The sequence below is a fragment of the Pongo pygmaeus genome, chromosome 2, assembly GCF_028885625.2.
Source record: "Pongo pygmaeus isolate AG05252 chromosome 2, NHGRI_mPonPyg2-v2.0_pri, whole genome shotgun sequence".
NCBI lineage: Eukaryota > Metazoa > Chordata > Mammalia > Primates > Hominidae > Pongo > Pongo pygmaeus.
In genome coordinates this window covers 51,762,042-51,785,647 of record NC_085930.1, presented here as the reverse complement: position 1 = coordinate 51,785,647, position 23,606 = coordinate 51,762,042, and the positions used below count along the sequence as shown (strand labels likewise).

The window sequence follows — 23,606 nt, the reverse complement described above, 5'->3', positions numbered from 1 at the left end:
TTATGGCCATTCTTGCAGGAGTAAGGTGGTATCACATTGTGGTTTTGACTTGCATTTCCTAATAATTAGTGATGTTGAGCATTTTTTCACATGTTTGCTGACCATTTGTTTATCTTCTTTTGATAATTGCCTATTCATGTCCTTAGTGCACTTTTTGATGGGATTATTGTTTTTTTCTTGCTGATTTGTTTGAATTACTTGTAGATTCTAGATATTAGTCCTTTGTTGGATACATAGTTTGTGAAGATGCATAGTTTGTGAAGATTTTTCTCCCCCTCTGTGGGTTGCCTGTTTACTCTGCTGATTATTTCTTTTGCTGTGCAGAATCTTTTTAGTTTAATTAAGTCCCATCTATTTATCTTTGATTTTTTGCATTTGCTTTTGGGTTCTTGGTCATGAACTCTTTGCCTAAGCCAATGTCTAGAAGGTATTTATGATGTTATATTTTAGAATTTTTATGATTTCAGGTCTTGGATTCAAGTCTTTGATCCATCTTGAGTTGATTTTTGTATAAAGTGAGAGATGAGGATCCAGTTTCATTCTTCTACATGTGGCTTGCCATTTATCCCAGCACCATTTGTTGAATAGGGGGTCCTTTTCCCACTTTATCTTTTTGTTTGCTTTGATGAAGATCAGTAGGCTGTAAGTATTTGGCTTTATTTCTGGGTTCTCTTTTCTGTTCCATTGGTCTATATGCTTGTACTTATAACAGTATCATGCTGTTTTGGTAACTATAGCCTTGTAGTATAGTTTGAACTTGGATAATGTGATGCCTCCAGATTTGTTCTTTTTGCTTAGTCTTGCTTTGGCTATGCAGGGTCTTTTTTGGTTCCACATACATTTTAGGATTGTTTTTAATAGCTCTGTGAAGAATGATGTTGGTATTTTGATGGGCATTGCATTGACTTTATAGATTGCTTTTGGCAGTGTGGTCATTTTCACAGTATTGATTCTACCCATCCATGAGCATGGGATGTGTTTCCATTTGTTTCTGTCACCTGTAATTGCTTTCAGCAGTGTTTTGTAGTTTACCTTGTAGAGATCTTTCACTTCCTTGGTTAGGTACATTTCTGAGTATTTTATTTTATTTTTTTGCAACTGTTGTAAAAGGGGTTGAGTTCTTGATTTGATTCTCAGCTTGGTCGCTGTTGGTGTATAGCAGTGCTACTGATTTGTGTACATTGATTTTATATTCTGAAACTTTACTGAGTTCATTTATCATATCTAGGAGCATTTTGGAAGAGTCTTTAGGGTTTTCTAGGTATATGATCTATACCTAGAAAACAGCAGCAAATCAGCAAACAGTGGCAGTTTGAATCCTCTTTACTGATTTGGATGTCTTTTATTTCTTTCTCTTGTCTGATTGCCCTGGCTAGGACTTCCACTAGTATGTTGAATAGAAGTGGTGAAAGTGGGCATCCTTGTCTTGTTCCAGTTCTTAGGGGGAAAGCTTTCAACTTTTCCCCATTCAGTATAATGTTGGCTGTGGGTTTGTCACAGATGGCTTTTATTACAGTCAGGTATGTCCCTTGTATGCTGATTTTGCAGAGGGTTTTAATCACAAAGGGATGCTGGATTTTGTGAAATGCTTTTTCAGAGTCTATTGAGATGATCATATGACCTTTGTTTTTTTTAATTCTGTTTATGTGGTGTATCACATTTATTGACTTGAATATGTTAAACCAATCCTGCATCCCTGGTATGAAACCCACTTGATCATGGCGGATAATCTTTTTGATAACCTGTTGGATTCGATTAGTTAATATTTTGTATCTATGTTTGTACTTATAACAGTACCATGCTGTTTTAGTAACTATAGCCTTGTAGTATAATTTTGAACTTGGATAATGTGATGCTTCCAGATTTGTTCTTTTTGCTTAGTCTTGCTTTGGCTATGCAGGGTCTTTTTTGGTTCCATATACATTTTAGGATTGTTTTTTCTAGCTCTGTGAAGAATGATGTTGGTATTTTGATGGGCATTGCATCAAGAACATAGATTTTTGCATCTATATTCATTAGGGATATTGGTCTGTAGGTTTCTTTTTTTTTTGCTGTGTCCTTTCCTGGTTTTGGTATTAGGGTAATACTGGATTCATAGAATGATTTAGGGAGGAGTCCCTATTTCTCTGTCTTTTGGAATAGTTTCATTAGCATTGGTACCAATTCTCTGAATGTCTGACAGAATTCAGCTGTGAATCCATCTGGTCCTGGACTTTTTTTGTTGGCAATTTTTAAATCCCTCCCTCCCTCCCTCCCTTCCTTCTTTCCTTTCTTCCTTTCTTTCTTTCTTTTGTGACAGATGTGATTCTCCTGTCTCAGCCTCCCGAGTAGCTGGGATTGCAAGCACACACCACCACACCTGGCTAATTTTTGTAGTCTTAGTAGTGACAGAGTTTCACCGTGTTGACCAGACATGTCTCAAACTCCTGTCCTCAAGTGATCCACCCACCTTGGCTTCCCAAAGTGGTGAGATTACAGGCATGAGCCACCACACCCAGCCAAGAACCATCTTTTTGTTTCACTTATCTTTTGTACATTTTTTTTTGTTTCAATTTCATTTGGTTCTGCTCTGATCTTTGTTATTTCTTTTCTTCTTCTAGGTTTGGGTTTGGTTTGTTCTTTTTTTCTAGTTCCTTGAGGTGTGAGCTTAGATTGTCTGTTTGTGCTCTTTCAGAATTTTTAATGTAGGCATTTAATGCTATGAACTTTCCTGTTAGCACTGCTTTTGCTGTATCCCAGAGGTATTGATAAGTTGTGTCACTATTAGTGTTCAGTTCAAAGAATTTTTAAATTTCCATATTGATTTCATTGTTGATCCAAAGATCATTTGGGACCAGGTTATTGAATTTCCATGTATTTGTATAGTTTTGAGGGTTCCTTTTGGAGTTAATTTTCAATTTTATTCCACTGTGGTCTGAGAGAATAGTTGATATAATTTCAATTTTCTTAAATTTATTGAGACTTGTTTTGTGGCCTATCATATGGTCTATCTTGAAGAATGTTCCATGTGCTGATAAATAGAATGTATATTGTGCAGTTGTTGGGTAGAATGTTCTGTAAATATCTGTTAAGTCCATTTGTTCTAGAGTATAGTTTAATTCCATTGTTTCTTTGTTGATTTTCTGTCTTGATAACCTGTTTAGTGCTGTTAGTCGAGTATTGAAGTCCCCCACTCTTACTGTATTGCCATCTATCTCATTTCTTAGGTCTAGTAGTAATTGTTTTATAAATTTGGGAGATCCAGTGTTAGGTGCATGTATATTTAGAATTGTGATATTTTCCTGTTGGACTAATCTTTTATTATTATATAATGCCCCTCTTTATTTTTTTAACTGTTGTTGCTTTAAAGTCTGTTTTGTCTGATATAAATAAGAACAGCTACTCCTGCTTACTTTTGGTTTCCATTTGCATGGAATATCTTTTTCCACCACTTTACCTTAAGTTTATGTGAGCCCATATGTGTGAGCTGAATCTCTTGAAGACAGCAGATACTTGTTTGTGGGATTTTATCCATTCTGCCATTCTCTATCTTTTAAGTGGAGCATTTAGGCCATTTACATTCAATGTTAGTATTGAGATGTGAGGTACTGTTCTATTCATCATGCTGATTGTTGCTTGAATTCCTTTTTTTAATTGTGTTATTGTTTTATAGGTCCTGTGAGATTTATGCTTTAAGGAGGTTCTATTTTGGTGTATTTCAGGTTTTGTTCCAAGATTTAGAACTCCTTTTAGCATTTTTTTGTAGTGCAAGCTTGGTAGTGGTGAATTCTCTCAGCATTTGTTTGTCTGAAAAAGACTTTATCTCTCCTTCGTTTATGAAGCTTAGTTTTGCTGGATACAGAATTCTAGGCTGATAATTATTTCGTTTAAGAAGGCTATAGATAGGACCCCAATCCCTTTTGGCTTGCAGGATTTCTGCTGAGAAATCTGGTGTTAGTCTGGTAGCTTTTCCTTTGTATAATAGGTTACCAGATGCTTTTGCCTCACAACTCTTAAGATTCTTCCCTTCATCTTAATATTAGGTAACCTGTTGACTCTGTGCCTAGGTGATGATCTTATTGTGATGAACTTACCAAGTGTTCTTTGAGTATCTTATATTTGGATATCTAGATCTCTAGCAAGACCAGGGAAGTTTTCCTCAATTATTTCCTCAAATACTTTTTCCAAACTTTTAGATTTCTCTTCTTCGTCAGGAATACTAATTATTCTTATGTTTGGTCATTTAACATAATCCCAAATTTCTTGGAGGCTTTGTTTATTTTTTAAAAATTCTTTTTTTCTTTACCCTTGTCTGATTGGGTTAACTAGAAAGTCGTATCTTCAAGCTCTGAAGTTCTTTCTTCTACTTGTTCAATTTGATTGCTGAAACTTCCCAGTGTATTTTGCATTTCTGTAAGTATGTCTTTCATTTTCAGAAGTTGTGATTGTCTTTTCTTTATGATGTCTATTTCAGGCATTCGAGCTGGCAACAGAAACCCCCTTTGGGTCCCCTCCCATTAATGGGAGCTCTGTTTTCACTCTATTAAATCTTGCAACTGCACAATCAGGCTAAAGGCTTGCCATTGTTCCTGCACAGCTAAGTGCCCAGGTTCGTCCAAGTCGAGCTGAACACTAGTCGCTGGGTTCCACGGTTCTCTTCTGTGACCCACAGCTTCTAATAGAGCTATAACACTCACCGTATGAGCCAAGATTCCATTCCCTGGAATCCGTGAGGCCAAGAACCCCAGGTCAGAGAACAAGAAGCTTGCCACCATCTTGGAAGCTGCCCGCCACCATCTTGGGAGCTCTAAGTACAAGGACCCCCTGGTAACAGTTGTTCTGTTATGAGTTGCTGTAATGGCTTGAGTTGGTTTGCCTCCAGCCAGGAGGTGGTGTTTTCAAGAGAGCGCCAGCTGAGGTAGTAGAAGGGGTATATAACCTTGCCCTACGTTTGGCAGGATGGGTACTCAGGATTCTCAGGTGATGGGTAGGGCCACAGAGCTCCCAAGAGCTTATGCCTTTTGTCTTCAGCTACCAGAGTGAGTAGAGAAAAACCATCAGGTGTGGGCACTGTTAGGCAGGTCTGAGCTCAGGCTCTTCTTGGACAGGGCTTGCTGACACCACTGTGGGGGGTGGGAGGTGGTTCGCAGGCCAATGGAGTTTTGTTCCCAGGGGTATTATGGCTGCCTCTGCTGCATCATACAGGTCACCAGGGAAGTGGGGGAAAGCCAGCAGTGACAGGCCTTACCCAGCTCCCTCATAACCAGCAAGGTCAGTCTCACTCCTGCCATGCTCCAGGAACCATATTGAGTTTATATCCAGTCAGCTTGCAATCAGGGCTGAGATCTTGCCGAAGGCTACAACCCTGCCTGCTGAGAAAACAAGCAGGGCTCTCAGGCTTTGCCCCTCCCTGCCTGCCCACTGAGCACTCCAATCTGCACTATGAGCTTCCTTCACCCTGTGGCCTCTGTCTGATTCTGCTGGCTGCCTTTTCTTCCCCAAGGACCTCTGTCAGATAAGGCCAGGAATGGCTTCATTGCCTTCAGTGGGCACTTAATAAAATGATCATCTCATTTTTTTCCTTTAACCTCAATGTGGTGAATTGCATTGATTGTTAAATATGAAACATTACTCTCATGAAATAAATCCAATTGGTGTGATGCATTATCTCATATATATATTAGTGGACTTGGTTTGCTAATGCTCATTTACATCTCTTTGCATAAGAAAAATTGGCCTATTTTCTTTTCTTTTCTCCTATCATTCTTGTCAGTATTTGGTATGCAGTATAATGGTAGCATCATAAAATGAGTGGAGTGTTTCATTTTTTCTCTATTTTTAAATAGTTTTAAAAGATTGGGTTTGTTTTTGTTTTCTGAACATTTGGTGAAATCTGCTGATAAAATTACCTAGAGCTAGAATTTTATTTATATCAAGATTTTAAACTATTGCTTCAATTACCTTAATTGTACGGGACTATCCACGTTTTCTGCTTATTTTTGAGCAAATGTTGATAAGTTATATTTTTCTAGGATATTGCCCATTTCCTCCAAATTTTCAGATTTTTTGGCAGAAAATTATTCACATTTTTCTTATCTTTTAAATATCTGCAGCATAGGTAGTAATGTCTCCTTTTTTATTTTTATTTTTTGAGATGAAGTCTTGCTTGTTGCCCAGGCTGGAGTGCAGTGGCATGATCTCGGCTCACAGCAACCTCTGCCTCCTGAGTTCAAGCGATTCTCCCACCTCAGCCTCCAGAGTAGTAGCTGGGATTACAGGTGTGCATTACCACATCTGGCTAATTTTTGTATTTTTAGTAGAGATGGGGTTTCGCCATGTTGGCCAGGCTGGTCTCGAACTCTTGACCTCAGGTGATCCACCTGCCTTGGCCTCCCAAAGTGCTGAGATTATAGGCGTGAGCCACTGCATCTGGCCACCATTTTTATTTGAGGTCTCTCTCGTTTTTAATTTTGATTAGTGTCACTGGAGTTTTGTTAACTAACATTTTCAAGGTGCAAATATTTGACTGTGTCAATCTTCTGTATTATATATTTGTTAAACATTTTATTGATTTTGCCTCTATATTATTTTCTTCTATTAATACTTCCTTTAGACCTATTTTATTTTATCAAAATTCTTAAGCTAAATAGTAAATTATTTGTGTTTAGGTTTGCATCTTTTCTATTATAAACATTTGAGGCTTTAAGTTTTCCTTCGAATAGATACTCTAGCTGCATTTTACAGATTTCAATATAAAATATTTTTATTTTCTTCCAGATACACTTTAGTTTCCTTTATGATTTCTTGATTTTGAATTATTTAGAATTGCTTTTTGTAATATCTAAATGTGTGTGAGTGTGTATTTGTTATTGATATCTACCTTAATATCATTGTGGTCAAAGAATGTGTTGTAAATAATTTCAATCCTGTCATATTTCTTGAGAATTGCTTCATTCATTGATTCATCCATTCAAAGTGTTTATTCAGTATCTACATGTGTCATGATCTGTTAAAGACACTGAGAATTCAGCAATGAATAAAATAGAGTTCCTGTCCTTGTAGATTATATTGGGTGAAGCAGACAACAAACAAACAAGATTATTAAAATAATTGAGTATGTTAATGACAGAATGCTAAGAAAAGATACAACAGGGAGAAGGATTTTAAAATGTCTTTTAAATTTTTTATTTTAGAAGGATGATGTTAACTGCCCAAGGGGTTCACCTTGCCTGCTGCCTCAACAGAGCCAGTTCATCAAGACAGGGGAACTGCAATAGAGAAAGAGTAATTCACGCAGAGCCGGCTGTGCGGGAGACTGGAGCTTTATTATTACTCAAATCAGTCTCCCCAGACATTCAGGGAGCAGAGTTTTTAAGGATAACTTGGTGGATGGGGGGAAGCCATTGAGCCAGGAGTGCTGATTGGTTAGGGATGAAATTATAGTGAATCAAAGCTGTCTTCTTGCACTGAGTCATTTCCTGGGAGGGGGCCACAAGATCAAATGAGCCAGTTTATTGGTCTGGGAGGTGCCAGCTGATCCATCCATCCTGTGCAGGGTCTGCAAAATATCTCAAGCACTGATCTTAGGAGCAGTTTAGGGAGGATCGGAATCTTGTAGCCTCTGGCTGCATGACTCCTAAACCATAATTTCTAATCTTGTGGCTAATGTTAGTCCTACAAAAGCAATCTAGTCCCCAGGCAAGAAGAAGGTCTGCTTTGGAAAAGGGCTGTTATCATCTTTGTTTAAACTATAAACTAAGTTTCTCCCAAAGTTAGTTCAGCCTATGCCCAGGAATGAACAAGGACAGGTTGGAGGTTAGAAGCAAGATGGAGTAGGTTAAGTTAGATCTCTTTCACTGTCTCCGTCATAATTTTGCAAAGGCGGTTTCAATGGTCAGTTACGACTTATGAGAAAGTCTCATGTGTCAGTGACACATGAGAAAAGATCTTAAGAAGTGAAAGGAGAGCTATGCAAAAATGTAGGGAAAGAACAATTTTAGTGGTCCTGAGGCAAACATGTTCCTGCTTATTCAAGAAACATTGAGGAGGTCGTTATGGTGAGAGCAGAATGACTAAGGGGAAAAGCAGAAGATGTGGTCAGAGAGATAATGGGGGACTAGATCCAGTAGGGTCTTGTGGTAATCAGAATAAGGGCCCCCCACAAAGGGGATTCCCCACTTCCTAATCCCCAGAACCTGTGAATATATTACCTCCTATGGCAAAGGGGAATTAAGGTTGCTGATGGATGCTGTTCAACTGATCTGGAAATGAGGTTATTCTGGATTATCTGTGTGGGCCCAGTGTAATCACGAGGATCCTTAAATGTGGAAAGAGGTGAGAAGGGCTTGGCCAGATGTTGCTGGATTTGAAGATAGAGGAAGGGGACCATGAGCCAAGGAAAATAGGTGGGCTCTAGAATCTGGAAAAGGTAAGAAAATGATTCTCCCCTGGAACCTCCAGAAAGGAACACAGCCCTGTCCACACCTTGATTTTAGGCTATTGAGAATCATTTTGGACTTCTGACCTCAAGAACTATAACACATTTGTGTTGTTTTATGCCACTAAGTTTGTAGTAATTTGTTACAGCAGCAATAGACAACTAACACAGGCCCTGTCATTTACAGTAAGGACTCATCCTGAGTGATACAGGAAGCCATTGGAAGGTCTTGGACAGACCTGATCTGACTTCATAGGATCACCGTGGATGCTGTGTTAGGAATAGACTATAGATGGATTCCTTCCTTCGTGCAGCCTTTGGCTTTACTTTTCCATATTTTATTCATTCAAGATTATAATGGATTCATTTAAGATTATAAAAATATATAATTTCACATTTTTAATAAATCAAGGTCTCTAACACGTTTTGTTGCTGGAAGTGAAAGTCTGAACTGCACTTTAAATTAAACGTCTATGGAAAACACCTCAGAATTGGAAAACACTGAGGTAACTTCCTATACCCCAATATAAAATCAAGTGAATTAATCTGAAGCATATTACCTTTAATGAAAACTGGTAAAGAAACTTGGCAGAATATTTGAAAATTATATTCCTTATAAAAATGAAAATACAAAAATTTTTCAGGTAACATACAAAATGCTACTTATGCTATTGCCTTTTTCAAGTCCTAAAAAAAATAGTGGTATTATTTTAAATTTGCTATTAGAATTAGTTCAGTAGCATTTCGTTACAATGTTCCCTGCTCAGAGAGTAACTTTACCTAAAAATAAATTAGGGCTTCAAGAAAAAGAGCTAACTTTTCCCAAAATGGATGAAGATGGGAAACTTTGACAATATTCACAACAGTGATAGGGATTGGACTATGGGGAGGAGGATGGATATTGCTGTTTAGCTCCTTGTAAATCCTATCTAGGAACAGTTGACAGAGGAGCGGGAAGAAACAGATGTAAGAAAGACAACAAGATATCAATATATCTACATTATGAGTTAATCCAAAATTTGAGAGTGTTGTTTTAAAATATTAAGTGGTCTATTTATGTCAACCTACAATGAACACTTGTTGGTTTACTTTCTTTCTTACTGTAATGATGCCACTATTTTCTTCTCCATTCCTTTATTGTCATTTTAGAGCTTTTCTTGACATTTTGCAAAGGGGGAGGGAGAAAAATTCTTCTAAAATTTTACTTCTAAAAGGACCAAACTGTGCTCTAGACTATATGCTGGCTCTAAGCAGCTGGGTTAAAATATATACAGAATGAGCTACTGGCTCAAGCAAGGATCAAACAGGTTTTTCCTAACTTTAAGAATAATGTTCTGATAAAACACTCCATAGACAAATACAGACCAAAACTTAAATGCAATTAACCTTTAATTTATATACATGAATGAAGAGGGATCCTGAGGTATTAAAAACTTAAAATAGCTAATTCAAAAATAATTTATACTTGGCATTGGAAATCCTTATAATTCCCTACATCATTTTTCTTTCTTAATTATGTTCCTCCTAAGCTAATAATATAGTTAATATTCCATTCTTGAAGGCAGATTAACTGATTGTGGAAAGAAGTGGTCCAGCATTTTGATGGGTTGAGGAGAGAAGCCTGCCTAGGATTAAAATGTGAACTTTAGCAGTTGACTTATTTTCACGTCATCAATGTTTTTGAGTCAAAGGTGCCATATAGCAGAGTCTTCTACCAGGATTCCACATCCTGATCATTCCCCTCTCCATTTCTTTCTTGGTAAGGTAGACCAACTATAACTCTCTCAGAGATGAGGGTGGGGCCAATCTCATCCAAATTTCATAGCTTCTGAGGTGGTATCATGTGTGTGGTAGTGATCATGGTGGGGCAGAGGTGGGATAAATCTTTAGGAGGCAAGTACAGTGTTACCCTCAGATAGCTTTAAGACACAGTATCCTCCTGTGTGAAGACAGGGTCATCATACATGCCTTACCCATTCCCCCTGGGTTTGCTGTGAAGATTAAATCAGATAATAGGTGTGAGAGCACTTTGAAATTTGTAAAGTGTTATACAAATATAACATGTTGTCTGTGTCTTTAGTACTCAGAATACTTAAGAGATTTAAAGAAATCCTTCTGTGGTTGTAAAGCAGATTAGGATAAAAGAGCTGGTGAAACTCATCGTTACTAATAAAAAATTACTCAAAGTATATGCCAATGGTATTATCTCTATGAATTTTTTTAAAAACCACACTTTTTGTTTCCTGGGAGAGTGTCCTTGGAAACCTGTGTGTACAGCACTTGGAGCTTCTAGTACTCCTGATCTGCTTTCTTCTGGTCCGCCATCTACCATCTGCTCCCATGCTTCTGGGCAGCTGGATTGCCTTCTGAAATCTGATCATCCTCACTCTCCCTTCAGAAGCCATACTTTTTTTTTTCTATTGAAAGGGCTCCTCTACTGAACTGTGAGCACTGTCCTCTTAATGACTCAGTAGCTCTTGTCTGGCAAGGCAGAAGTATCCTTAGGTGACAAAGAGGCAGAACTCTATCTGCTTATTCATGATAGCACAGATATAGCCCATATGCAATTGGAACTTATTTGGGGTCAGGGGTAATTTTTTTTTTTGGTTTAACCTTAAACCCGGTGCCCTACAAAGTGTAGGTACTTGGTAAATAGTTGTTAAATCGATGCGATAAATATATCAGAAAACTTGCTTTATCAGGGCTTTAAGCTCAGATTATTAGGTTATTTAAAGGATATTTATTTAAAGGATAAATATTCTGCCTCTATATTTATATCTGAGATTATGGTGACATGAAGAATTGCTCTCAGTAGCTCCTATACTTGACAGCTTCCTTGTTTTTCTTCTTATATTGCTTACTCTTACACCCTGCTTAGGACTGGATTAGACTGCAGGAATATGTATAAGAGAGGGTGAGGAATTGAATAGGATGGATAAAAGAAACTCTAGTCCTTACCCCTGGAGTTTAAAAGAATGAGAATTAGCCTCGTGATATCATAGTTGGAAATTTAAATTTCTGTTATTAATATGAAAAACTCTACTGTCATATCATTTGTTTCTTGCCATTAGAGATCTGGTAGGGAATTCTAGCAAGTTGGAAGTAGTGAGCAAAGTTGAGGCATCTCTAATTCATAATCAAAATTTATCCTTTCAGGATACTCTTGTTAAAAGTTATTAACATTTCTTAACATGTTTCCTTTTTTTAACCTTAAAAATATAATATCCACATTTTCAAAAAAGAGAAGTCCATCCATAACTCCACCATCTTGATATTTTAATTTTACATATATCTTCCAATCCTTGTCCAAATGTATGTTTAAAAAATATTTTACATATTTTTCTTCTGTGCATATTATTTTTGTTTCTGAGTTTCCCTGGGAGGATTGTATTTGCCAGATGAAGGCTCAATTTCTGAATGGCTCTGAGAATCCTAATTTATGCTGCTGTAGAAACTGACCAAAATGGGTTGGCATCCCCTGGGCAGGCATGTCCTCAAATTTAGAAGGCTCAGTTTGGAGGCTGAAGCAGGAAGTGTCTAAGAGCTGTACAATAAAGAGCAGAGCACAGTATAAGGGAATAAAGATAGGTTTTATAAGAAAAGATGTAGGTAGATATTTAAGTAAAACAATTTCAGATGCTAGGAAAGTCTTTCTCCCCACCCAACCCAAACAAACAAGAAGCAAAAACAAAAAACCCAATAAACAACTATTACAATAAATGTACCTACCCCACTAGTTAACATGTATACTTAAGGTCAGTTTAAGAAAGCACTAACGTTTAAGTTGGAAAACTTAAAATATTAGAAGTTGACATAAGGTTTACAAAAGGGGCAAGAGAAGATAAGATGCCAGTCTCTCTGATAGGAATGGGGAGTTAGGGGCATGGTACAGCCTCTATCCACTTTTCAAGGAAGAAAGGTGAAAAGGTATCCAGGAAACAGCGCAAAACCAAAAAACTGTAAAACTAGGAATTCCTAATTCTGCCAGAGTCAGGTTCTTTCAGATTATTTAGGTTTTATAAGAGAGGATTGAAAGTGAAAAAGCCAAATATAAATTATCCGAAAACTGCAACAGGAAAGACTCTTGCAGGTTCAGAGGAAGGCTGTGGAAAAGTCATTGCTAGAGCTCTCCAGGATGCATGAAGCCGACACCACCTGTTTGCGGAGGGGTTTAGAGCAAGGGAGGGGCCCTAACTCCGGCGAGGAGGGCGCCCGCCCCTCGGTTCCCGGAGCTGGTGGAGGCGTGCGGGGGAGCGGGCGGCGCGCTGCACAGGTGGCGGGGGCCGCGCCAGCTGCGCGCCGCGCTCCGCTCCGCGGGTGGGCCGCCAGGCGTCGCGCTGGAGCCGCGGTTGCCCTGGAGACCGAGCGGGGCGAGTGGGCGGCGCGGCGAGGAGCCGAGCTGCGGCTGGAGTAGGGGGGCGTGAGTTGGGGGGAGTGGCTCCCCGGACTGCGCGAGGGGTCGGCTGGTCCTGGGGCAGGGCTAGGTGGCTGTACGCTGCTGGGCGCGGCTGGCGAGCCCGGAACGCCTCTGGTCACAGCTTAGCGTCCGCGGAGCCGGGCGGCGCTGCAGCTGCACTTGGCTCGTCTGTGGGTCCGACGGTCCCAGCTCTGCGCTGAGGACAGCGGCCCGGCGCTGGGTCTGGGAGGACCAGTCTGCCCCAGGAGCGCGGAGAGTCACGCCTGCGCCTCTCCTGCTGCGACCGGGAGCCGGGTAGGCGGCAGGCGCACTCCCTGCGGCCCCGGGATGACTTCTCAGCGTTCCCCTCTGGCGCCTTTGCTGCTCCTCTCTCTGCACGGTGAGTAGCTCCAGCCCTTTCTTCCCGGTGGGGCCAGGCCGGGTCGGCGGGCCCGGGGCGAAGCTGTTTGGGGACGGCAAAGAGCCTCCTTGCTTTGCCGAGGGTCGGGAGTCCAACTTTCTCAGGGGCAGCGTTCGTTGCTGTGGCCGAGGCTCGCGCGCACCTGCGGCGGCTGCTTCTGCCGACCGCGCAGCGCAGGTGTTCCTTGTCAGAGAGGTAACTAAACTCGCCCCGCTACCTCCGGTCCCAGGCCGGGCCCTGACTCTCACCTTGCTGCGCTCTGCGGAATGCAGGATCCTTTTTAGATAACGAACTCCCTTACTCATTGGTCCAGTTAGAAACTGTATTTAGAACAAGTTGTCTTTACTAGGCGGCCCTAGGAAAACTAGAAGTGCTTTTAAAATCATTTGGAAAACTTTATAGCTTTAACGTAACCTTTTAGAAGCCTATACACGTTTTGGCCGAAAATGATCTTTATTTTAAAAATAATTGTATACTGTGCTATACTACAATCGAAAACAAGAATTTATTTACACTCTAGCTTCATCTCCAAAGGACTTAAGTTGGCTCACAAAAATACATAGAATATAACAATATTAGAACAAAATAAATAAATGTCTAAATTTCTTGTTAACGGTTTTTAAAACATCTGTTTATAAATTTAGTTTTTCACTCTCTGCTTAATCTTTCTTACATTTTCGGTGAATAGCCATCATATTAATTTAGATCCTGATTTTCATCCTATACAGTGCTGTTTGTTTTTGTGTGTGCATTCTCCTGTGGAATCCAGTTTTCTGTGCCATTTATTGCTGAGATTTACTGAGATTTTTTTCTGAAGGATGTTATTTAAAAAGCGGGTTCAGTGATTTATGGAACTTTGTGGTTAACCCTGTTTTTTTTCTGGAGACACCAGCATATTTCCAGTCATTTTATGGCCTTATTCGAACTGATTTTGAAGTAACCTAATTCTAGCCAACTTAAATTGTGCAGATTCATTGAATAGGGGAGAAGAGAATACGAAAACTTTTTGTATGTCTTCTCCATAGAAACTAATGAAGCTGTAATCATCAAAATTAACTTTTCTAGAGTTCAGTAGGTATATTTATAGTGATGATGTGCAGACAATAACATCAATATGTCCATGTTATGAACTTGTGCTTCCAAATATCTTTTGTACTGTTACTAGTTTGAGATGGCCAGTTTTTCTCTTTGTCCTACTACTTTTAAGTGTGAAATAAGAGTAAATCGGCTTTTTATGCAATCCTTGGACACAGCTCTAAATATTACCAATATTACAAGAACAGCTCAAATTTTTGGTAGAACAATCTATTATTAAATTTGTATATTATACTAAATGCTACTCTTTTTGTAAATAGCATTTGTGTATAGTTTGTTTTTGAATTATTAGGCAGTACTTTAAAAGAGTTGTTATAATTTGCAGAATCAGCCTTGCAAGGTCATCTGATTTGTTCCTTTTTCTTCAGCAAAACTATTCCCAGGCCATACAAGAATGTTTTTAAAGACTTCCAAGGACATCCCAGTTTTGGCAATAACCTGTTATGTAGAGGCATTTTCCACTTTCAAAAACAGTGTTAATTTGTTCAACAGATATTTACAGAGCCATCACTCTGTGCATTTGAGTATCTGGTGGGGAAAGGTGGTGGTGGAATACAAAGACGCGTGTGAGTGTCTGCAGCCCATAAGGAGTTTGCATTTTTAAAACAGGCTATAAGCATGCACAAATAATTTATGGTACAGGGAATGTATGATGAGTTCTATTTGTTAATGTAAGTATCAAGTAAGACTTCTTGGAAAAGTTTACTTTTTATCTGGACATTGAATGAGTAGGGTATGAATTGGCTTAGATGGGAGTGGATGGGCTTTCTTAACCAAAGGAACAGCCTCAAGGAAGGATGTAAAGTGGAACAGGCAGGGGTATACTCTTGAAAGGCCAAGCTGCTAGAGCAGGAGATGTGTGCAAGGGAGAAAGAGCCAAAAAGTAGTTGGGGGCAAGATAGTAGAGAATCCTGAATGCTGCGTTTGGGCTTTATTCGGCTGGCCATGGAAAAAATACTGATGTTCGGTTTCCTTACTGTGGGGCGGGGAAGAGGATGAACAGCTAGCGCGCCTGTTTGTGCTAGCATACCTGTCTCCAGGAGAATACCTTGCCCTAATCGAATTTAATTCTTGAACTAGTCAAGGGCAAACTTGGTTTGAATGAATTATGGCTCATCCCCAGAACTTTCAATGTGGAATAGCAGGAGGGGTGTGTATCTGAACAAAGTTGGTTCCATTACAGAGGGGTAAAGGGAAATGGATGCTAGATAAATAACCAATAGCAGTGGCCACTACAATGAAATAATACACCAAAGGTAGAAATAGAGGGTCTTTTCAATAAATGAAAGAAAATCGATGTTAATTAATTTCTGTTTCTATTCTGTTCTTTTTTTTTTGTTATTTTGTTTATATTTGTGGAGTAACTTCAAAGGGAATTTGAATTGAAAAGCTGACTTCTATATAGTTCTTCCAATGGGTTAGATATAACTAAAGTGTTTCTCATACTTGTGATTCCTTGAAATAGCAGATAACTTTTCAGAATTTGAGAAAATGTATAAAAAGAAAGAAACGACTGCATAAATGCAATGAAAATGAAAAAAGTCGTGAACCTTTTCAGTGTTACCATTATTAAAAATTTATTGTAAAATCCAATTTATCAGCTCTAAATTTAATACTGTAATTGTTTTAGAAGGATTCACCTGTTAGTAAAAATCTGTAGTTTGACCTACGTGAAAGGTGACAGCTACGGGATGAAAATTTCGGAGATGTTAAGCCTAATACACATGTATATTCAACATGGACTATTCAGGAAACAATTTAAATATTAAATTACCAAGCACTTAAAAAGTGTTATGCTTAGAACTGTTGTCAGACACAAGGTAATGATGCAAGGGGTAAAAGTGCTTGTTTTGGCTTCCCTCCCCGGGTGACAGTATGTGGCAGATTTTGAAATGTGTTTTCACACTTTCATAGTGGAGAGATTTATAATGAAAATTCTCATTTGAGTCTTCATACTTATGCCGTGTGATTTAGTGTCAAACAAGGTGATGTGCTGGTGCAAAAGATTCTTTAGTTGTAGTGAGTAATACAAAGGAAGGGACAGGCAGTACTTACTGAGTTGGGAGAAAGTTCAGAAAATTGTGGCCTTCCCACTAAAACTTTTCATCCATAACTAGTTAGTTAGTTTATTTATTTATTTATTTGAGATGGAGTCTGGCTTTTGTTGCCCAGGCTGGAGTACAGTGGTGCGATCTTGGCTCACTGCAGTCCCCGACTCCTGGATTCTAGCAGTTCTCCTGCCTCAGCCTCCCGAGTAGCTGGGATTAGAAGCTCATACCACCACGCTTGGCTAATTTTTGTATTTTTAGTAGAGACGGGATTTCACCATGTTGGCCAGGCTGGTCTCGAACTCCTGACCTCAAGTGATTTGCTCACCCCAGTCTCCCAAAGTGCTGGGATTACAGGCCTGAGCCACCGCACCGCGCCTGGCCCCATAACTGGTTTATTTAGAATAGGGATTCCAAATCTATTGTTATCTAGACTAATGACAATTTTTTATACTCTCTCAACACTTAATTATTTTAGGCAGTTTGGGGAGGGTTTGCTGAATTTCTATTTTCTAATTTACTTCAAGTGAACACAGTCATCTCAACTTTTTCTTTGTTTGGTGAGGGCTAGCTGGCACTAACACATCTCGTCCTTGCATTTTGAGAACTGCCCCCACACCATCTGGAGGATCTGAAATCTTCTCTTGACCATACTTTGTGAGCAACTGGCTTAAGAGAGGTTGTTGGTTCTTGGGTGGTATTCAAAAAGCCATCTGATTTGAGCTGAGTTTGGTCTTAAAAGTGGAAAGTTAATTAGTTTACTTATTAGTTAAGCCTATCTTACTAAACCATGGAAGGATTTTTTTTTTTTCTGTTAACATTTGGGTAATTAATTTTCTGTGTACCTGGTTTTCTGCCACCCAAGAAAAGACCAGAGTAGTAGTTTGCATTTGTAATGGTTTTAAATTGCAGAAATATGAAGTAAGCCACAGAGAGAAAATTTGTTTCCAATTTGCAAATAATAGACTCAGCCAATGATCTACCGCATCATCATTGCCTTTATCAGATATTATATAGGTACAGTATGGGTCTGCCTCACTCATATATTACAGAAAGAATCGTATTTTGATAAGTGTCACTAAAATTTTTATTTACAGTGTAGGATGAAACCCATACAAATTTACTGTTGTGGACAAAGTCCATTCAATAAAAAGTTATTTGAAAAAGTCTACTTACTGGTTTGTTTTCATTTAGCAGTTAACTCTGTTGATCTTGAGAGAGATATAAGCTGACAGTATTAGAGGACACTTACATTTAGAAAAGGATTCCTGGAAGGAAGCTGAGATCCTAGAAGGACCGAGTTCAGAAAATTCTTATACCACGTAGAGTTCCTTGGGAAGATCTTCAGAGAATTAGGTTAACATTAGCAGCCATTAATGGTAGTGGACCAGGGTTTAGGGTTGGAATAGGTGGTTAAAGTGTAATAGGTTTGTGGGATTGGAAAGTCAATGCCATTTTTTCACTGAGGGTAACAAATATGTAATAATACAATATGATTTTGTGAATGTAACTCTAATGTATTGGGGCCACTTGTAGGCTGGTCTTAAAAGAATCATCAGTTCAGTATTTTTAGAAATTTAAGTTTAAATATTTTCCAAAGTCTGTTGAAGATCCCAACAATGGAAACAGAACAGTGTCCTAATTTAGAGAACCCCTTTACTCGCTTTTGCCCAAAGTTTCACTGTTCACAGCAGTCACACTCATAAAACCTCTCTCTTCTGTATTCCCCTTAATGATTCTTTTTTTTTTTACTTGTCATCCTCTTGTTCCACTTTGGGAGATGTTATATTCCTCTGCTAGTAACATCAGGTTCTTCTAAGGTAATAAATCCAGTCCTGGTTCTTTCCAATTATTCAGCCCCACCCATTTCAAGGATTGATATTTACAAAAAATTAACCCTGGAGCCAACCAGGCAGACACAGAAATCACCATAGAAGCTGAGCATTGGTGGGGTATGTGGGAGTGTGGGCATAGTTATATGCTAATATTTTCCCCTTGTTTAATGAAGTTAACTTTATAATAAAATTCCCTTTCTCCCCCTGTGCTTGCCTGCTCTCTCTCTCACTCGCATTCTCTCTCTCTCTTTCTCTCTCTCTGTGTGTGTGTGTGTGTGTGTGTGTGTGTGTGTGTGTGTGTGTGTCTGTGTGTGTGTGTGTCTGTGTGTGTGTGTGTGTCTGTGTGTGTGTGTGTGTGTGTGTGTGTGTGTGTCTGTGTGTGTGTGTGTGTGTGTGTGTGTGTGTGTGTGTGTGTGTGTGTGTGTCTGTGTGTGTGTGTGTGTGTGTGTGTGTGTGTGTGTGTCTGTGTGTGTGTGTCTGTGTGTGTGTGTGTGTGTGTGTGTGTGTGTGTATTATCCCCAAAAGGCAGTACCATGTCTACCATGCTGGGCACTATAGTAATGCTCAGTAGATACTTGTGAATGAAGGTTTACTAATACAGGTGGTACGCCTGAGAAGACTTGTTTTCTTTTTTTTTTCATATTTTAAACTTTTTATTTTGAAATATAGATTCATAGGAAGTTGTAAAGAAATGTACAGAGTGGTCCCATGCACACCCTTCACTCAGCCTCCCCTGATGTTACCATCCCCCAAAATCAGAATACAAAATCAAAACCAGGAAATTGGGGTTGGTACAATCCACAGAGCTTATTCCGATTTCTCTAGCTTTAAGTGCATTTTCTTTTTTAAAGAAAAATAAAATTTTTGTTAAAAATTTCTTTAGGGATTTGGTGTGACTATGTCAGCTTCAACTAATCTTTACATCTTGGTAAATATTTTGTGGATCAGGTGATAGAGATCAATTTTCATAGTTTTTTTTTCAAATTTATAACTTCTGTAGAAGTTTATTCAAAATTTCAATACTTACAGATCTTTTGAAATTGATTTTTAGCTTATCTTTAATCCTAAATATTTGAAATATTTTTTCCTAAGGAATTCGGAAGCTTTTGCTTCATGTTGTAAGGAATGATCTTGGACTTTTGGCAATTTCTGTAGAACCTTGAAGTTTACCATTTTCATGTCTGGTCTTCTTAGTCCTGAGGGACCTGTATGTTAGAACTAGTCTCCCAAGAACAGAGATAATTACTTAAAATAACATCTTTTGTAGCCTGAGGCCTCCCTCTTTTTCCCTACATTACTGTATACAAAGTACTGGAGACACTTTTCTAGAAATAGGAGCATTAACTATAAATCAACCTTATATTGCGGGAGTTTGGCAAGACTGGCAGTTGTCTGCCTCTCCTATTCCCTTCCCGCCTCCTGAAGTCTATGTATTTCCATTCATAGTTTATCCCAGCCATGATTTATACCCTTATGGACCACTCTCAGTCTGCAGTATTTATACATCTCTCAAAATGTCAAAAGTCGTTTACTAATCATAAATCCTCCACTGTATGCTTAAAGATGGCTTAAATAACATCAAACATCAAGGCTTAATACTTAAGCTTTTTTTTCTTTGGGCCAGGTCCATGACTATCAGGTATACAACTTCTGTTAGCTCCCATGGGTCAAGATCATTTGCCAGAACACAGAATACATGGCAAAAACAGAGGCTGCAGTACTGTAGTAAACGTCACTTCTTGCAGAACATACTCAAATCAGGCTAACATTTTAGGCTTTTATTGGTTAAGAAAGTTTATAGTACAGTTCACTTATGTATATTGCCCATGTGTAAATACAGATAGCCTTGTTGATCAAGACTTAAGACAGTATGCAGGGCATATGAAAAATTGGTTAACAGTGTACTGCAAAGATTCTTAAACTTCTTGGCCTTAAAGATTATTGGGGCTTTAAAGATTATTGAGGACTGCAAAGAGCTTTAGTTTATGTGGATTATGTCTATTGATACTGTATTAGAAATTAAAAGTGAGAAAATTTAAAAGAATCTATTAATCTGTTTAGAAACAACAAGGCATCCATTACACATTGACATAAATATTTTTATGACAAGTAACTTTTTTCCCCAAAGCTGAATAATATTAGTGAGAGAAGTGGCACTTTCACATTTTTGGGACCCTCTTTAATGTCTGGCTTATTAGAAGACAATGGATTCTGCTGTCTGCTTTTGCATCTCATTTGTTGTGATATGTCATCTTGGTTTGGTGGAAAATGTGAACAATATCTGGGCTCACACTGATAAATAGTATTTTGACAGCATTTTCAGATAATTTTGGATATTCATGTTTGGTATTCTACCAAAACATGATATGCAGTGGTTTCTTAAAGACTGGTTGAAATGTGGAGCCAGACACCATATCAGTGAACATTTCCTACTTGTTATATTAAAATGCATTGGTTTATCTTGCACTTTGAATGGATCTTTCACTCATGCATGATTTTTCATAAATCTATGCATTGATCATTGTAAAATACTGGTTCACTTTGTTATACAGATCTTACAAATGTTACTATACTACATTATATAAATTTAAAAATTGTGTTTATCAATATGACCACTGAGATAATCAGAACAGTCTTTTAAGTGTTATGAAGCTGCTAAACTTACAATGTCAGATACAAGTTTTACCGAATTTTAATATTTGGTTGAATTTTATCATTGGCTGCAAATGACTGTCAGTTATTTCACTTGAAGTGATGGTATCATTTTGTACAGTTTTGAGAAAATGTCTGCTAAATATATAAGTTTGAATAACCATAGTCTGTGAGTTGTTCATTCAAGTAGATATGAAAGAAAGTGATTAGTTCCTTCAGCCTTGACCTCAAATAATTGCAGCAATGCCTTACTTTGGTATGACCATTTTGCTTCAGTATGCAGCATAAGTGGTTTTATACTACGCATTTTGTCACACAGAATATTACAAAAGGTCAAGATTTAATGAAATTATTGTTATTGCTTCATCAAAGACATTCTTTAGTGAAACTGGATTTTTTTTTTTAACTGTGACTATATAATGGTGAAGACTACAGTGACTACTAGTACAGTCTAATGCCAAGGCCTTCACCTGTGATAAAGTGCCAACAGTTTCACCCACTACTGCTTTTGTACCATCAATGCACATGTTAACCCAGGGAAAAAGGCATAAAACTCTACTGTTAGTAAGAAAAGTAGTTTTTACTACACGGACTTTCTGAAAGGGTCTGGGGAATCTGCATCAGTCCATGGACTGTACTTGAAATGCTGGTATCCGGAATAGAATGTTAGATTCTCTTTTTTTTGAAATTGCTGTAGACAACTAGCCATACAATAAATCTGTGCTATATGGGGTAGCATTAAATGGAATATACATGTGTTATTTTAAAATAAAAAATGAACTTATTTGAAATTTTTTATTTTGTATTATAATATAAAAACATCTAAAAGTAACATATTCTAGGGTAAAAACTCAATGAAGAAGTATTTAAGAAGTTTTTTAAGAAGAATTTTTGTATTTTTAGTAGAGATGGGGTTTCACCATGTTGGTCAGGCTGGTCTCGAACTCCTGACCTCGTGATCTGCCCACCTCGGCCTCCCAAAGTGCTGGGATTACAGGCATGAGCCACCGTGCCCAGCCTAATGTAGGCATCTTACCACATCTGTTACATGGATCTACCTCATTCTTTTTAATAGAAGTTTAGTATTTCATAGCAAGTATGCCATAATTTTTAGCTGTTTCTCCATTATGCACATTTGTGTTTTCTCTGATTTTATGATATTCATAATGTTTTAGTGATCATCTTTGTACATATACCCTATACATTTATACAGATATTTCTGTGGTCTAGCTTGCCCAAAGTGCAATTGTTTGGATGTACACATTTAACATTTGGGGAGAGACAAAAGCATTGTCGTAATTCAAACCCAGTATGTCTGACTATACAAAGCCCATGTAAAAGTATAGTCAGACATACTGGGTTTAAATTATGACTCATCATTTCTTTGCTCTATGACTTTGAGAATGTTATTTAATGTCCTGAGCTTGAGTTTTTCTTGTGAAATGGAGATAGCCTTCTTCCTGTGTTGAGAAGTACTAAATTAAATGAAAACTGTTATCTGTAAAGTGTCTAGCATAGTGCCTGACATACAGCAAGTGCTCAGTTAGTGGCAGTTACTGTTACAAGGATTGATCAGTCCCAATTTTTAAGTCAGGAGATGAGTCTATTTAGGGTGTGCCACTGGAGCTGTGGCCTAGGGCATATCATGTAATTCTCCAGGCCTGCTTTCATTTGCAAAATGAGGGAATTAGACTAGGTAATCTCTTGTTCTTTTCCAGTTCTATAATCTTGTGATTCTTTGACATGGTTTCCAGTATTGAAAATATTTGTAATAAGATAAAGTGGAGAAATTATGTGGCTGGTTTTAACGTGTTTGTAAAACTTTTCCTAAAATAGTTACTTGACTTTCCTCTCTCTCTCCCCCTCCCAATATAATAAAATGTTATAGTAATTTCTATCCTCAGAATTAAAACTATCTGCATCTGTTGTAGAAAGATTACAAAATGTCATTTGAATATAGGCTTATTTTTAAAATTTATTTTAAAATTGATTACTACTTACTTTGACTTAGGCTGTGTACATACCTATTTTTTCTCTTCAATCCTTTGTATCACGGACAGATCTTGTATGTGTCAGGAAAGGGTCAGTTCAAAGCAGGCTGTAAGTATGACAATATCTTCTTTTTACCTCAATCACTGTATTCTAATCCTTTAACTTGATTTTTATGATCTTTCTCTGCTTTTCTCTGATAATGAGCTTTCTTTGTCTAAGCCAAGCATAGATGTCTAAATTTTAACTATACCAGGTTACGTGATAAATATAGACATTTTAGTAGTGTTATTATTGATTAAAAGGGACAAGCTTGTGAGCTTAAAAAAAAAGCAAGTTTTAGGCAGGTATATAGTGATACTTAAACTGAAAGCTTTGGAGGGGTGTGGTTAGGGCATATCTTAATTTTGATTTTATATAATCGATTATATCATCAATAGTGTTGCCTAGCTGTTCTTTTTTTGCATTTTCATGAGAGAGGTGGTTTTTGCACAAAGCCAGGTGGTCTCTAAAATGGATAGAATTACTTACATTGACAAAACTTAAATAATTCTGAGATTCATAAACTCACCACCTAGTATTTTATCTTGATAAGTAGAATCTGTTTTCAGGTCATTAAATTTTTCCTGAAACAACCATACTGATAAGAGATGGTTCTTGAATTTTGTACTCCAACGTATTAATAGTAAAAGAAATTTAAACATGATTCATTTTCATGAGAATATTTTCTAAAATTGTGACTTTTGATTCTTTC

General features: G+C 38.0%; 1 protein-coding gene across 16 annotated transcripts in view; it reads left to right on the top strand.

The window, feature by feature from the left end:
* The window catches only part of IGSF11 (immunoglobulin superfamily member 11), a 301,378-nt gene that overhangs the window by 91,581 nt on the left and 186,191 nt on the right, over positions 1–23,606 (top strand). For 3 of the 16 annotated variants that reach the window (XM_054480103.2, XM_054480098.2, XM_054480101.2), the window contains exon 1: positions 12,789–13,212. The exons of 12 other annotated variants lie outside the window; for them this stretch is intronic. In XM_054480103.2, the coding sequence (XP_054336078.1) occupies positions 13,161–13,212 (52 nt within the window). In that variant the 5' untranslated portion in view covers positions 12,789–13,160. Of the gene's footprint in view, positions 1–12,756; positions 13,213–23,606 lie in introns of those variants that run through there. One more of the 16 variants, XM_054480094.2, reaches the window with a different exon arrangement.